General features: G+C 38.9%; 2 protein-coding genes across 6 annotated transcripts; both read right to left on the minus strand.

Annotated features, from left to right (window-relative positions):
• Positions 1 to 900: 900 nt before the first annotated feature.
• LOC118381263 (polycomb complex protein BMI-1-A-like) lies at positions 901 to 9,847 on the minus strand. Of its 2 annotated transcripts, none has more exons than XM_035768219.2 (10): positions 9,462 to 9,847; positions 5,400 to 5,530; positions 4,967 to 5,063; positions 4,671 to 4,726; positions 4,380 to 4,430; positions 3,953 to 4,061; positions 3,612 to 3,657; positions 3,205 to 3,303; positions 2,877 to 2,957; positions 901 to 2,403 (listed from the first exon to the last, which is right to left on the minus strand). In XM_035768219.2, exons 2-10 carry the CDS (start codon positions 5,515 to 5,517, stop codon positions 2,074 to 2,076), a joined length of 987 nt encoding a protein of 328 aa, XP_035624112.1. In that variant the 5' UTR covers positions 5,518 to 5,530; positions 9,462 to 9,847; the 3' UTR covers positions 901 to 2,073. The 2 variants fall into 2 exon arrangements, with proteins under 2 accessions (XP_035624112.1, XP_035624113.1); XM_035768220.2 differs by lacking the exon at positions 9,462 to 9,847 and adding an exon at positions 6,253 to 7,529.
• Positions 9,848 to 10,673: 826 nt separating this feature from the next.
• Positions 10,674 to 15,517, minus strand: LOC118381264 (COMM domain-containing protein 3-like). Of its 4 annotated transcripts, none has more exons than XR_004825039.2 (8): positions 15,333 to 15,516; positions 14,501 to 14,612; positions 14,106 to 14,169; positions 13,955 to 13,989; positions 12,564 to 12,624; positions 12,332 to 12,411; positions 12,182 to 12,244; positions 10,674 to 10,971 (listed from the first exon to the last, which is right to left on the minus strand). XR_004825039.2 is itself a non-coding variant. In XM_035768221.2 (8 exons), exons 1-8 carry the CDS (start codon positions 15,469 to 15,471, stop codon positions 10,912 to 10,914), a joined length of 606 nt encoding a protein of 201 aa, XP_035624114.1. In that variant the 5' UTR covers positions 15,472 to 15,513; the 3' UTR covers positions 10,674 to 10,911. The 4 variants fall into 4 exon arrangements, 2 of the variants coding, with proteins under 2 accessions (XP_035624114.1, XP_035624115.1); XM_035768221.2 differs by having other exon boundaries at positions 12,182 to 12,259; positions 12,332 to 12,388; positions 15,333 to 15,513; XM_035768222.2 differs by having other exon boundaries at positions 12,332 to 12,388; positions 15,333 to 15,510.
• Between the last annotated feature and the right edge of the window lie 1,197 nt (positions 15,518 to 16,714).

Consider the following 16,714-nt stretch of genomic DNA (forward strand, 5'->3'; position numbering starts at 1 on the left):
GGACAGTCGTTTGATTTCGGCTTCAGGCTGTGTAAACTACGACTTGGTCCTCTTGATCCCTATTTCCCGAACTTTAACTGTGTCTCTCTTTCACCCGCAAAATACGATCCAATTTGAACTCCTTTAATATTTATATTTTAATGTAATACTTTTATTTTATTACATGTAACCTAATAAAAACGTGTTTATTTTGGGGGATAGACTAATCTTGTTTGAAGACACCGGTGTCAGCCTAATAAATTACACGTTCTTATAGCCTTACGTGCGGCTAACGAAAATGACCTCGACATAAAATCGTATATTGCAAAACTTAAAATTATATGAAAGTCAAACAAAGATTGGAACATATTTGAATTCGAATACTGAAATATATATTCTATTCCATGATGGTCGACAAGCAATTGACAAAGAAAGATGACTTCAAATGCACCTAAATACATTTGTAGATTTCATTCACTGAAAACCTGGAACTTTCTCGCAGCAATTTTTTTTCACCCATTAATTTTATAATCCTTTTTATGCTACATATATTGAATGTGATGGAAAATATCTTAGTCAATGATATTCTGGGCCTATTCAAAACAAACAAAACCTGAATATTTGAGAGTAGTGGTCTCTTTTGAATGCAATTAAATCAGTGCTGCGCCAGTAAGAGACATCTGTCCATCTTTTCAAAATGTCCTTGGTGGTCTGCTTTGTCTGCCAATTCGTATTATTTGAACGACAAAACAACGGATATTTAACTTAACAATGCATGAATGAAACCAAAATGAAAACATTCAAAGAGACTAAAATCTAGGGAAATTTGTCCTAATAGGCCCTCAACAGATATTTTATAAATGAATACAGAAGCACATACAGACAACGCCAGATATCCCAAAATAAAAACAGCCCAGCGTCTTTAAGTGTAAAATGATTTATTCAGATGTTTTAATGCTGTGCAACAGTAACAATACAATAGTTGGTCATATAATCGAGCGATAGATACAAAGAACACGGGAGACATCAAAACATTTGTCATCGAGCATGAAATGAAGGGGGGGGGCTGTTCAGGTCAAAGTATTTGACAATCGCTGATTAAATATGCATATATTTCGCTATATACATGTGTGTGTGTGTGTGTGTGTGTGTGTGTGTGTGTGTTGACTTTCTGAACTGCTTGATGACTGCAAGGCTTCAGGGTGTTTGAGGCTATAAGCAATTCGATTCCAATTTTGAGTATAGCCTAATAAAAGCATTGCAGGCTACATTTACGTAGATATTTCGTATGTTTTCCCCTAAAATCGTGGGCCTAACGCTACAATAGTTGTTTACACATTATATAGATTAATATTTTTTTGTGAAATGCTTTCCAAAAGCCAATCGAAAGAACAATGTAGAGGCAACCATTTCAAATATTAGTAAAGCCTACAAGGTTTCATCACCATGCCGAAATACACACTGAAAATAGGATCAACACACATTCTGATTTTAAAAAAATAAAATAAAAACTTTAAAGAAAATAATATAAAGGCCATCTTCAGTCACATCTGTAGAATAAAATGCAGCTTTTGGGGGACATTAATTTGCCATTCACCACCAATCTAACATTTTCACGTGGCCAACATCCCTTTCACTAACCTAAAGGGAAAATCCACAAAAAACAAAACATTTGTATTTTTATCATCACTATTCCACTGTTAATACAGTCTCAGATTATTTAGCATGTCAGTAGTAAAGTTCTAGATAGGATTTTCAAGAAGCAAAATGTCACATCATCATGATGTTGATGTGGCAAGTGACAATTCGCTTCTTGAACATCCTAACTTGAAAACTTGACTGCAAACATGCAAAATATTTTTTAATTGAATCAAGTGTACTAATGGAAAAAAATACTAAAATATTGTTAGAGTAGATTTTTCCATTAATGTCCCACCCTGCTATGTTCCTATAGAAATGCTTCACTTCCACTACATTAAACATATATCATATATTTATAACAACGATAACAAAAAGAGAGCGTCTACAACAATGGAACGACATTGGCATGAAGATATTAGCAGAGCGGTCTGGCATTGGCTGTTGGCCCGGTTTTTAGGCCAGTCCCGAGGACAAAGAAGAACCATTCAACGAGGCCTTCCGCGGTTTGTTTCCGAAGGGGAAGGGTCTGGTAGGGGCAGGGGCCGAGGTGGAGGCGCCGTTGACGGGTTTGGAGATGTGGGGGAAGTGTGGGGACTGCAACGGGGTACCAGGGCTGGGCAAGGAGGAGGTGGAGGGGACGCCGGCAGGGCTGCAGGCTTTGTCGCTGGCTGAGTCGCTCTCAGCGGACCGACCAGTGCTGTTCTGACCCTCTTGCTGCAGATGACTCATCTTCATCTTCTTACAGCTCGGTCTGACGCGGTACTTCAACGGCAAAGGGCCATTCTGAAAAATATTTGTAATATTTAGACCTAATTTGGCTCGAAAATTAATGCTTGCAGGGCGATCATGCAATTCTCAAATGTTTCCTTTCATGGGAAATAAATCTTTTGAACTTTGAACTTCCATGCATTCCACAGTAGACCTATAAACCGTGTAAATATCACAGAGCAAAATGTTGAAATAACAATTTGTCTACATAATTATTTACAAAAAACTAAATCATCCAGCTCGGTAAAATGTACATCGCCTTTAAATACAAACAGCAAAGAAATCTTTTGAAATTTGAATTCAATACACCTCTTAAATAATAAATGTCCCCACTGGACTGTGTGTGTGTGTGGGGGGGGGGGTAGGTTGGCATAACTTCCTTGCCTGGGAGTTCACAATTTCCATTGTTAAATTGTAAATAACTTTATGCTCAAAGTCAAGGTTTCAACTGTTTTTATAAATGTCCCCTGTGATGTTATGTTTCTTACCCTTCTCCAAGTGTAGATGTAGGCTACGTCCATTAATGTGTAGTAATCTTTCAGGGGCTCATCTTCATACATCACTTCAACCTATATTGTAGAAATTACACAATTATTTTATTAAATCAGCTAAGTAGTATTTTTTTTCTATTCAACTTCCATTGTCCTCCGATATAATATATTTTCAAATCATCTTGCAGTGATTTGTACTAATGTTTCTAAATTCATCTTATTTATAAACAATGTTTTAATAAAATAAAAAAGTGATGCAAGAGATGTGGCTGTGTTATTTTTAAAAAAGTCAAACAAATTAAAAATAAAATAGATAAATCTTTACCTGATAGGTACAAGGAATGTCCATCTTACTGCGGAGGAACTTTCTCAGGTGCATGATGGTCATGGCTGCAGGACACTGCAGATACCGCTTATTATTGACCTGGAGGAGGACACACAGATTTCCTGACAATGTAGATAGTTTCTAAAGACAATTGGATTTGAGGGAGACTTCACTACACACTATATTTTGTTTTCTACTTTAAAGTATTAATAATGTCCAGTTCCATCATAGAAAATAGACATGAGACATGTAGTTGGATTTGAAGACAAGCTCTTTAAAGGCCCAGATTTAAAAAAAACTCTATATCAGAAACCAATCAATAGGCTATGTGCAACAACAGAGTGTCAGAACTATCCAGAATTATCTGACAGATGAACGCTCCTGAGCTTCAGCAGTAGGCAGCCTACCTGTTCTTTAGACTGTTTGTCCTCAGCCACGCCTGTCTTTTTAGCCCTGAGAAAAACAATGTCACACTTGTGTTAGAAAACATCTTGATAATGACCTCAAGATCTTCATGGTCAGAAATGTAACTTAAAAAAAAAAAAAGACAATACACTGCTAAAACCAAAGTCAAGATGAAAAGTATTCTAGAAAGGAATTCGTTCATGTACACTAAATAATAGTAACAACTGAGATCATCAGTTCAGCACACTGAACTATAATAACCATAAGTATTCACCTAGACATTTTCAAGTATATCGGATGATTTCCAAAAAGCCTGGCTGTAAGAGACATGTTGTTGACGTACTTATTGTGGTCGAAGAACTCAATGGAGAGGCTGATGATTTCATCGTCTGTGATGATTCTCTTGTCCTCGTCAGCCACCTCCCCTCGATCCTCATTAGACCTTGTCGTCGCTACACACACCAACACACACACACACACACACACAAAATCAACAAGTGAAAGTGAGATCTCAGAAATCCTAGTCACAATCAGCTAATTGATGTTTGAGGCGAAAATCAAGACAATCTTACTGGAGCAGGAAATAAATACAGCCTATTCAACTGTTTTGGTTAGAAATAAAACTACTTCATGAGAATAACACACACACACATACATAAACATATAAACATAAACATATATATATATATATATACACACACACACACATTAATTAACTTGGTACAACTCCAGTGGACTTGCACCCTGGATGACCTTTCCAATAGACTCACCATCTACAGAAGGGTGTGCTGCGTAAAAGTCTCTCCTTCTCTTCATCTCATCTAATGGAAGAGGGAAAAAAAACTATGTCACAAATGTTTATTTGAATAGGGATTAAAAACACAAAACAAATAGCACCCATTTCAGCATGTGTCCGTAGATGAGTTTTAATCTATTTTCCATGGGAGACAAGCAAGGGGAGACAGCCGCTCCGATTTTAAACAGGATCATCAACCAGGACATACAGATGACATCACTGAGAACAAGACAATGACATCACTGATATGAGGGATTTCACTTACTTTTGAAGAGACCAGGGACCAGCTTGTAGACAATGTCTTGTAGAGTTTTGTCAGACCTTGAAAAGAGTTTTCATACTCAGTCATATTGACCCAGAACTCATTGCAATGCTATGAGGTTTTAATAAATTGAAAGATGTCGAGAAAGTAGCCTACCAAAGTTAATGGAAATAGACCAATCCTTTTGATGACATCTAACTGCATTGGGTGGATAATAGCAACAAACAGCAGAAATGTGACAAAACAATGTACGGCTAAATATACAAATGTTTTTCCCAAGAAACAAAGTGATGCATTACCTTATATTGAGCAGAGGTTTGGTTTTGTGTACTGGCACATCACAGATGGGACAATACTTGCTGGTCTCCAGATAGCGTACAATGCACATCTTGCAGACTGAAACACAAGTTTAAAAAACAGATGGATTCATTTATCAGTGGATAACACTCTGTTACACTAACGCACTACAGTTCAAATATGGTATGAATAATGCAACTGACACTTAGGACCTCAGATTGAAGAGTTGTTCATTGCCACACACATTTTTTTATTTTTTAGATTTGTACTTTGTTGCATCTAGTGAATCTTACATGAATAGTACAGAACCAATGCATTCACGAGAAGAGAAAGTAAGAGTGAAATATAAATACTAATAAACTATAGTGTGAATTTACAACCATCATTTCATGACTGGTCCGATTCCCGTGTCTGTATTCAGCCTGTGTCACTCACATGAATGAAGACATTCTATAATTGTGGTGGCATCGATAAAGTATCCACCGCACAGCACACACATGAGGTGGGGGTTCAGCTCAGTTATCTTAATTCTGGTCGTTCGATGCATCGTCATGGAAGGAAGAGACCTGCGAGGGAGAGGAAGAGTCAAAATCTAACAGGAACGGGTATCCTATATCTATAATAAAGATTTTATAAATTGAGAATAGTTTTTTTTTTAACAGACGGCAACAATAAATGCCTATCGATCGGGTCTGCAGTTCTTTCACAGCTTGATCAAGCGGTCGTTCATTAAACCATTTGGAAGGATGTTTTGTTGTTCTACTGGTAGAAAAACACCATACGTTATGCTAATAGTAGCCTATAATAAACTTGGAAGAGGTTGGGCGTTTTTGAGACGCTGACCTAGAGCTTGATTGATAGGTAGCAATTGGTGGGAGTCGATCCGTGTGGATTTGTTGAGGGCACTGCGTTATCATAAATCCATCCTTTCATTGGGATTGTTCATATATACTGTACATCCCAGCGCTCCTCTATATATATATATATGGGAGAACGGCGGTCCTCGCTCAACGGATCTCATATAATCCTACACACGAAGAAACGCTGTATAGACTCACGTAGCCAACCTACACCAGCTCGTCTATTCTAACGATTCCGTATAGAAGAGCCAAAGCACAGGGGTTCTAACGTTCTATTAGCCTATTGGAACCCGATGATAATGGACAACATCATTCAGGCCAGTTGTAATATTGAATACGATATTCTTCAATGAATCCTTCAACCTTTGAGGATGCGGCAGACCGTAATTCACTCCTTGTCAGGTGTAACCACACATGGAAATTCTTACCGTTTCTATGGCAACTTAGGTTGCACTACTTGGCATCTTGCCAGTGACCAATACCGAGAGACTTGCTTCGCTCGGAGACCGATCACCGCTCGCGTTGATGCTAACGTGACGACGAATAATAGGCTATGAAAATAAATATCAGTCCTTCCCTCGCGAAGCGAGTACAGTCAGTCCTCACACCATGGCTGCCATTTTGTAAAGAACGCCTCGCTAGAATATATTAGTGAGATTCCCGACAACCGGGAACAATTTCCACACCGACGCAAGTTACATTCGGTTCCTAATTCCTGGTAGCCAATCGTATCCCCATGCCTTACGCATTAGTTTGGATAAACATATTTTCCGTTGCTTGTGCCGTTTCCGTGTGCATCCTGCAGTCTGCCTGGGCGCGCGGCACAGTGCAATAACAACATGGCTCGACCTTAAGATTACATTGACCAAGTATGTTTTTCTCTGCCCGTATGAAGTTGAAGCCCCAGAGAAACCTCGCCACTGATCAGCCAAAACAACATGGATCACGAATTAAGTGCCATATAACGGCCAGATTCAAAAAGCCAGCAGGTAACAGCAATGTAGTGTAGGAAAAGGTTTCGAAAACACTTTCTGGAAGGAGGGACATTTTTTAAATAAGTTCCACAATATTTTTGTATACATTTTTGGGGGGCGTTAATAGGCTGCTAGCTTGTTTTCTGCAACATGGTGACTGCGGTGCCAACTTAACGACTATGGGACTGCGTCCGTCTGAGCCTTCAGTCAAAACATGGGGGAAATGGACTGATTCTGTGTGGCAGAAGCTTTTGGCTTCCTGGCACAAGGAATAAAACTCACGAACAAACAAGAAACATAGTCACATGGGCACTGCTGGTCATGCGTAACAGCTCGCTCGCGCTATATAAATTGGAACGATTCTGCGTGTATGGTGAAAGAAAAACTACCGGGCTCGTCATTTTATAAGGATGCAACTTAAGTCAAATAGATTGAGAAAAATAGATGAATAAAAATACCGATATGGACTCCACTGGTGTGGAATACCCCAGCTCTTCCTGTCATTAAAAACATATATTTGAATGAAACGCAGTGAAGGATCCCGCATTGCCATCACAGTGGCTGTCATTACAGTGGCTGTCACGCATCGTGTGCAACGCAAACAGCCTGTTACGCCATCAATCGATTAACTAGCTGATGTTTGCACAACTGGCACTGGTCATAGCAGAGCCTTTGTAAAGTAAATGCTGCAACGCAGTAACATGCCTATTGTAACTTCCTCTGCAAGCATCACTATGGAACAACACATATTACCCCGGATACAACAATAAAGCACTAGAGGAAAAAGTATCATAAAATGTATTTCCAGATACATTTTAGTTGAGACTCATAAAACAGCGGTATTATCAATAACAATGTTGGTAAGATTGGATCCCAATTGCATTCTAGCGTACTGTACTCTAGCACATTGGGTCATGCATGAACTGTGTGTTGCATGGCGCAACTCTGGATTTCTCTCTAGGTATAAAAGGAATGGCTGAAAATGGTATGTAGGACAGGCAGGTTTTTGTCTCCCCCCAAAATAATTAAGGAAAAGTGGAGCATAATCCAAGTATAATCTAAACACAATATACCATATTTTATCTCTGGTAATACAATATGAATACAGATAATACAGTATAGCACCTATCTCCTCGTCCTCGAGTGCTGACTGTTTTGGTCTATATATAATACTCTGCACCAATTCTCGACATTTTTTGGATGGAACCCTAATCTATATTCATCAGCAGCTGGATTTGCGTCACCATTTTCGGATATTAATTTCGCTATGGGAAAGACGAGGCCTCACTTTATAGAATTGATCAATAAGTCTTCTTTGAAGTCAATTTTTTTTGCCTGGGCGTCACAAACAGAAACATTGTATCAACATAAATCAAGCCACAACAACAGTATACAAGCACCGACGTTGGCAACCTCACTCCCACATAAATCCTCTATTGGTAGGTTGTCAACTGTCAAACAACGTTAGGATATATATATATATTCAGTACCAAACAGCACCTTTCCACATGACAGATTATCTCCCACTCAGCATGTGCAGGTTGATAAGCTGATCATAACTATGTTATTACGAAGCAAGGCATACACGTAGCAGACGCCATCCATCCATGCAAACACATAGTGTATCAAACCAATCCAGCAAGAGAATGTTCTCGCACTGTGTAAAACGTTCTTAGTCTGACATGTCTGATCTTTGCAGGGTTAATTTATTATGCACGTTCCCACTTTATAAAACATGTTATGCTCTATTGTGAGTTAACATAAAGCGTCAAGAGTGTTGGTTTCAACAGAGGAAGAAACAAACATCCTCTAAACTCATGGCTGATGAAGGCCCAATACAACATCAAGGAGGCTACGGGTGGTAAAAGTCAATAGTAAATAGGACTATGTGAATTTTACAGATCATTTCAAGATGGTAAACTACTTGACAAGACCATTGTACTCAATCAATCAATGGACTTTTGTAGCCAACGTAAGAAAAATCCTAAAATTGGTTTCATGCATGATTCATGTGCGTCAACATCGTTATGCACTCAGCTTGCGTGTGTGTACGTTCAAATCCATATTTTACAACTGTTGGTGACGATATTTTCATTAATAATTGAAATTGTTTACCCTCCACCATATAGGCTACTGAGGACCCGTTCCCCAAGAGGAGAGTTAAGTTAATAAAAACAACAATTGGCGACGTGGGCGTAATGCAACCACACTGATCTGTCCCCAACATCCAAAGGATCCTATTTCTATAAAATGGGGACAGTATATGGAACCAAACCAACCAGGAGAACCATTGAACCGTGTGCTGCCGTAAACACCTCACCCATCTCCGTCCTGTTCGATTGAGATCACAGACTTTGTGGAAATCTAACAAATGTCACAGAAACACTCTCCGTGAACACGCATAACAGATCATTACATGAAATACTACGTCATGTGGTGCGCTGGTTTATTGAACACAAAACCAAGACATACACGAGAAGGGAACCAAATTTAAAAAGCAGTGCCAGGACAGAGCTCCACGTCCGTGTGCGCGAGACACCGTCAAAGCCTCACATCCACCACCTCCTGGAACCCCATTTAAACCCGCAGAAAAACACAATTAAACGCCGAAAACACACTCGTTATTCGTCCGTTGGTAAGAATATATATCGAATAATACATACCTAGAGACTCGGCTGACGATCTGCGAGACTGGAGACGGAGAGACAATGAAAGTTAGGAGGCGATCAGCAGTAAATTAATTCGAGCTCAGCCGCCATCTTGAAACGAACGAGCTGCAGACGCTGTCAATTGCGGAGAGTGCAAGGCAACCCCGGGCTCATTTCAGATGCGTAAAATTCGTATTTTTCTCCTGCTGTGCACTTTAGGTGCGTAAAGTATCCTCCGTTGTCGAAGATTTCAGACTTTTGGCTGTGCGTTCCGAATGGTGTGTTTGCGTTCCTGATTACTTTGCCTCCAAAATCGGCTCTTTGAAAAATGCAGCAGTGTGGCTCTGTAGAAACTGACACCGTCCCCAAAATGGCTTGTAGTTCGACCGCCCCGCTCTGGTCACGTGCTATCATTCCTTAAGGGTGGCCTGGAAATTTGTGTCGGTGTATTCGGAAGGCTCGCCAATTCATGATGCTTTGGAAAATGACACAAATAATATCTAGGTTATCCAAAGCCCATCATGTTGACTGATTGGGTCATTTACTTTGAACGTTTTAGTGGCACTTAAAGCGACAACATAATACAGCACCGATGTTTTATAAACAATAGCCAGCGTGCGATTTTCCAACTCCCGTTTCTATTCTGTGCCTCCCCCATGTCTATTTCCAAAAGAATGAGCTTGGCAAAATGCGTCTTTGTCATAAATGCTTTGGATACCTTTGTCAACATACCATACCAGAGCCGATGGAAATCTTTAGCTACGGTGTTTATATTCCATAACCGATGACCCCATAGCGTACTAATTTAGGATCGACATGAAAAGAGTGGCATTTTCCAATGTTTAAGGATTTTAAGTATTGTAGGCTATAATAGCTCGGCTATAGGACGAGGCTCTGAACCATAAACTGTAGACTGTGCAGTTCGCTTTGGCGAGCCATTATGACTGCCACAGTGCATTGACACCAGTTTATAAACTAGATATGTAACGTCATCCTCACCATTGACCCGAGGTTCTCTCCAATTTGGATTATTTGTTTGATACAAATACCTGTCGCAAAGTCTCTTTGCAAAATACCTACAAGCTCATATCAGGCAGAAAGTGTTCTCTACATAGACTACATATCTAGAGAGGATATGAAGGATGTGCCTTGGACTATATAACCTACTTTAATATCATTTGGCTCCTCTCCTCTTCAGCCTGCAAGTTCCCAGAAAAAAAACATGCATTTCATTGAACGTATTTATTGATAACAATACATCTTTGCAGAACGGACAACCAACATTATATATACTTATGAAAGAAATTAGTATAAAATACAATGCGGATACAAATAATATCAACACCGCTTGAAATCGCTGAACTTCATTGCTTTGAGAAGAGTGGAGCAGATGAGAAGAGGAGAGGGGTCACGTGAGACACCGGATTCCACAGTTCTTGCAGGACGCTTCGAGCACAACGCAAGTTTACAACTGCGTAGCCTTCTCGAGACTCTTGGCAGCGTCTTTCATCTTTCCCACCAAATCCTGAAAACAAAGTCACAGTCAGTCCTCTACAAAACAGTGAACGAGGGAGAGTTTGAATCACACACCATTTCATGGTGTCCCTCGCTGACTGCAGAAACTATGTTGAATATAAATTATAACCTTGCCTCAGTCACTCCATGTAAATCAGATTACAAAGAAATGTTCTGCTAAAACCTGGAAGGATGGGAGTCGATTCCTTTTCAATTCATAACGGAATTTTTTATTATAACAATGTTCCTCAACTAAAAAGTAATGCAACCGTTCAGGTTCACCTTACCCAAAAGGGTCAAAACAGTGTTCCGAAAACATGGACAAATCTCTTGGAACAAAGTAAACTCTTCAAAATACATTGATGGGGCTGTTTCAATGCAATTAACTGGATAGAAGCTTTAGCTACATGGTTAAAATGTAGTGAAGAAGCCAAAGCATGAGATGTTGACAAGTTGAAGCAGACAACCTCAGGTCGCAGTGAAGACATTGAAAGTATAAGGGATTTGGCTTACATCGAACTCAATTAAGCAAAAGTTTAAAGAACATCCCGCAATTGAGACTTTTTGTTTTAGGATAAGAATAGGTTTAGGCTAAACGTTTAATTCCTGAGACTACTGCATGCCCTGTCAAAAAAGCTGAACCGCCGAGTCTTTCCATCAATATCCACACAGAAAATGGATGATTTGGCAAATGAGATATTACTGAAAAATGTGAATTGAAATCACCATTGTTTTTCTGTTAAATAGATGCATATTTAGAATAAATGGAAAAAAAAAAAAGGTCAAACCCGATGGATCGAACCGTCTCCAGAACAATATTGAAATGAGATTACTGCACATGGACTAAAATACAGGATAAGATTTACATCTCTGCTAAATCTAGCAGATATACACCCATCTAGATACACATTGTTGAAATACATCTTATTCAAGAAAAAGTGTAATAATCATTTTAATTGCAGGCTGCAAACGAAACGTTTTTTTTTTCTCCGTGTGATTGTCTTTGTGCTCATTCACGTGGACCTAAACGCTCATGATGTAGGCCTATAGATCTGTAAAGGAGCCGAATGCTGAATTGGAAAATACAGTTTTGTCTATTCAAATCAATAGCACATTCAGAATTGTATGTCAAACACTATCACAGCCTTTCTGTGAAATGACCTTAACCAACTCATGGATCGACCCACATTCCATATAGGCTGCAACAACACATTAGCTACCTGAAGTTGCTCCATCGTGCAGCTAAAATGTAGATCTTCTGACGATCCTCCGTTGTTGGCATTCTGTAAAAGTATAGGCTAACATAGGTTATGATGACACGTTTAAATACCAAACAGTTTTAGATCATTGGGTTCTGGAAAGGAACATACCTCAACGTTTAATGAAATCAGATAGGACGGCTCGTTGACCTTATGCACATGCCCGTTCTGTCATGGAAACAAAGTTGGAGCTATATATAGACAACAAACACATTTGTATCAAATATATATATATATATATATATATATATATATATATATATATATATAGCTCTACCGAGTCACTATATGATTTAGAAACCATAATTATCTGATCGTATTGCCGTTTATCACCAACCAATACCTTGATACAGTACTCCAGGCGCCAGGACACGTCATTGATATGAGGTGGGCATCTCCCTAAACTAAAACGATAACCCAAATACTGAATTAGGCTACCAGATACATATAGTATTAAAATATTATATTCACAAGGCAAAGAGCATGCATTCATGATCCCGTGAATATAAATGTATGTATAGGCTGTTCAACCGTAGCCTTATTAAATGACTTTTTTTTTTGTTTATTTAAACCAGAGTCATTCCAAGTGTTAGTGATATTACGTGTAAAAATCAAAAACGTCTTATCACTGCTGGAGCCTTATGGGGAACAGGCCCAGAGAAACAGTTTTCAGATTTCTGAAGTTTGTTTGTCAGGATGAAGACAAAGGGGCCACTCGTTTTGATTAATTACAGCGTAAAAGCAGCGTATATCAATGCACTACAAACAAACGCTCCTCGTAAAATAGCTGCACTTTCTCCAAGGAAAATAAGCCGATTCAAAGTATTTGTTTTAACCAAAATGTCATGTCACAGTTGCATGGCAATTCAACAATATAAAAATACAAGTCACAAATAAATGTGAACTGATTTAGGCTAGTTCCATAGCCTAGTTTGCTGCTCTCTAGGAAAGTGAAGCATAAAAATATTGAAGCGATATGGTCAATGTGCTGACAGCTCAGTAGCTATAAACTTTTATTTTTAATTGAGCTAAAAATTGTGTAAAATAATCACATTAATTGCAACGATGCTAATCAAGCTTATTTAAGTTACTCATCTGGGTTTATGAAAATGAAGAATATATATTTTCTGATGTCAGTGTCTAAATGTAACTGTTCAATACATTTGAAATAAACCCCAAAACTTCTATGACTCAAACATTAAACAAACACATTTGTATCCAATGAAAACCTCTATATGGTTTTAATGTCCACTCCTCTATTTTAGGCTCTACAAGGGGGATGGGAATGTGTACTGAGCAAAATATATAATATTACTGGAAAATGTCAATGGAAGAGATCAATACCATTTGTAGGACTACAGGGGTGTTAATGAACTGTAAACTGCATCATCACTAAAGTGATGTCATGTCACTAAAGTGATGTCACTAAAGTGATGTTCCATGAGCCATATAAGAAACAGAACACAAATCCAACTCTGATAAAGTATTTTCTATACCACCGTGTCTGCATTGCTGAGAATGTTAGAATGTGGGCCCACAGTGAACAAACATATCTGTACTGTGGTGACCCAGAAGTATTTTTGTACAAACAGACAATATAGTACTTTATTTTTAAATCATTTTTTTTTTAAATCAAGTAGATTTGTCCACTCAAAGCTTCAGCCGCAATAATTCCAGTCATCAATTGTTATGGCATTTCAAATTGGCCTAGAGGAAATACAGACATAATCTCACCTTGACAATAGAGTTTCCAGATCACTTCTACATTTCTGGAGAACACATAAAAAAAGACAGTTTGGGGTTGAGATCTGGAATGGATTTTAAATGAACTTCTTTGCAATGAGAAGGTATTAACATGCTATTAACATAATAAGTTAGTTATCACCTGGTACGTAGTGTAGAAAACTTCTGTTCTCTCCGCATCAAAACCAACATCCTCCAGGCACGCACTGCAATGACGAAATCAGATCCATTTTTTATCAATACAGTAATCATAATGAACTCACTGTCTTTTTCCTGATCAAGACCAACTGATTTGATTTGTAGGCGGTGAAGTGGAATAATCTCGATGGCAGAGTTCTCCTCCACATTTTGTCATGCACCATCTTATCAAGCCAAAGGCAAACCCTCAACATTGTGTGGACAGTAAAATATGGTCTTGGTCTATTCTCCTCCAACATTGTCCCCAGGCTCTGGGGGACCGTCAAGATTAATTATTCACCAACTTCAGAGAGGTCAACCTCCATTTGCAATAATATAACAGGACAGACCAAGCGTTACCTTATAGTGGATTTGTCAGCATTTTGTTTGACCCCCTCCAGTATGCAGGTCGTGGCAGCAGTATGACAATGTTTCAGCAACTTCTGGTCAAGACGTTTAAATTCAGGCTGATCTATGATCAGAGAAAATCAATTACCAGTTATACATCACATCTATAATAACTGTATCCTAATCTCTCTGTGAACTGTTGTATCGTTGTATAGTGAGCCTAATCATCTTTAGAGTGTATATTCTCCAGTTCCAGTAACCTAATCTTCACCAAAACGGATCAAATTGATAATACAAATTTACAACATGCAACAATCTGTAGCGCACACACACACACACACACACACACACACACACACACACACACACACACACACACACACACACACAATTCTATAGCCCAATTAATTCACTCTTTTCGGCTACAACTAGAAACATACAACTTCATAAAAATCTAAAATTTCGTAATTGGGAGCAATGCCATTTGCAAGTTTTTGGTTCCAGATTGCTTCCTAAAATCATCACTTTAGAACGGTAGCCAAGCCTGCACCCTCACTAGCCTTATCAGTAGGCCTATTGTCACATTTCCTGGCCATAACTAGCTACAAAGTATCCGATTACGCTGCCACTTAAAACATGAAGAATACGAACACTGTTACATTTGATACGTTTCAGATCGATGGGTGTTACACTGTATCGTATATTCCAAGATTGAGATTTTCTGATAAAGCTAGCTTTCAAATTGATGATGCTAGCCTTCAAATCAAACTGGGAATAAACCGGAAGCTCTGGAAGCAGCAGAAACAAACGGCGACACGAAAAAGGGAAGGCAGAGCGGTCTTACCGAGAACACTACGATCTGCATGGGCTGATAGCAAACTGCGAAATGCCACTTCTATGAACACTGAGAAGGTTTTCATGTCGAAAAACGTCGCGTCTGCTAGAGACTGCAGCCCTTTCTGCACGGACTCAGACAACTCCATTTTGAGAGAGGAATGACCCACGACACCGGATCACGTGACGCGATCAGCTGACACTGCATGCAGAACGGATAAAATAAGACAGTCACACGGCGTTCATTCACTGCTTGTACAGAAGTGAAAACATCTGTCGTTTCACAACGTATTTACGTTTAATTTAGGCTACAGTAGTCCTATATTTAATTCAGGAAAAATATATTGGCATAGTTTATTCTCGAGTAGGTCTCAATCATTATTGACCATGTGAGGCTACAGGACAGAGCACTACATCTTTTGTTGCCCCATTTCCAAAGGTCTTTTCGAGGTGGTGAACTGATAGACGTGACGTCATTGCACTCAGAAGAAGTTGGAGGGTAACCTAACGAAGTAATCTCATGTTTACGTTAGTCCCAGGCTTACTTTAGTCCTAGGCTTACTTTAGTCCTAGGCTTACTTTAGTCCTGGGCTTACTTTAGTCCTGGGCTTACTTTAGTCCTGGGTTTACTTTAGTCCTAGGCTTACTTCAGTCCTGGGCTTACTTTAGTCCTAGGCTTACTTTAGTCCTAGGCTTACTTTAGTCCTGGGTTTACTTTAGTCCTAAGCTTACTTCAGTTCTAGGCTTACTTTAGTCCTAGGCTTACTTCAGTTCTAGGCTTACTTTAGTCCTAGGCTTACTTTTACTTTGGTCTGGACCTTATAGCCCATTTCTCAAGACAGGGCATCTATTATTTCCCTTCAATGAAAATCCGTTTTTCAACCCTGAGGAAGGCCCATCATGTTTGGACAAATTAGGCCTACTATCTGAATAGATCATGAAATAGACAGTTGCATTGAGGGCTAGTTTGGTAGTAAAACAATATTCCCAAAAACTTGTCCCAAAGACAACATAATATTCAGAACCTTGTCCCAAAGACAACACAACAATATTCAGAACCTTGTCCCAAAGACAACATAACAATATTCAGAACCTTGTCCCAAAGACAACATAATATTCAGAACCTTGTCCCAAACACAACACAACAATATTCAGAACCTTGTCCCAAACACAACATAACAATATTCAGAACCTTGTCCCGAAGACAACATAACAATATTCAGAACCTTGTCCAAAACACAACATAACAATATTCAGAACCTTGTCCCGAAGACAACATAACAATATTCAGAACATGTCCCAAACACGACATAACAATATTCAGAACCTTGTCCCGAAGACAACATAACAATATTCAGAACCTTGTCCCAAACACAACATAACAATATTCAG

Source organism: Oncorhynchus keta, chromosome 4 (genome assembly GCF_023373465.1).
Source record: "Oncorhynchus keta strain PuntledgeMale-10-30-2019 chromosome 4, Oket_V2, whole genome shotgun sequence".
Classification (NCBI taxonomy): Eukaryota; Metazoa; Chordata; class Actinopteri; order Salmoniformes; family Salmonidae; genus Oncorhynchus; species Oncorhynchus keta.

Coding starts and splice junctions, on each gene's coding strand:
- LOC118381263 (XM_035768219.2), bottom strand. CDS start 5,517: ATGACGATGCATCGAACGACCAGAATTAAGATAACTGAGCTGAACCCC. Junction 5,064..5,399: donor TATAGAATGTCTTCATTCAT/GTGAGTGACACA, acceptor CTTGTGTTTCAG/TCTGCAAGATGTGCATTGTA. Junction 3,304..3,611: donor ACAAACAGTCTAAAGAACAG/GTAGGCTGCCTA, acceptor GTCCTCCTCCAG/GTCAATAATAAGCGGTATCT.
- LOC118381264 (XM_035768221.2), bottom strand. CDS start 15,471: ATGGAGTTGTCTGAGTCCGTGCAGAAAGGGCTGCAGTCTCTAGCAGAC. Junction 12,625..13,954: donor CTGGAAACTCTATTGTCAAG/GTGAGATTATGT, acceptor TTATCGTTTTAG/TTTAGGGAGATGCCCACCTC. Junction 12,389..12,563: donor GCCTGGAGTACTGTATCAAG/GTATTGGTTGGT, acceptor TTTCCATGACAG/AACGGGCATGTGCATAAGGT.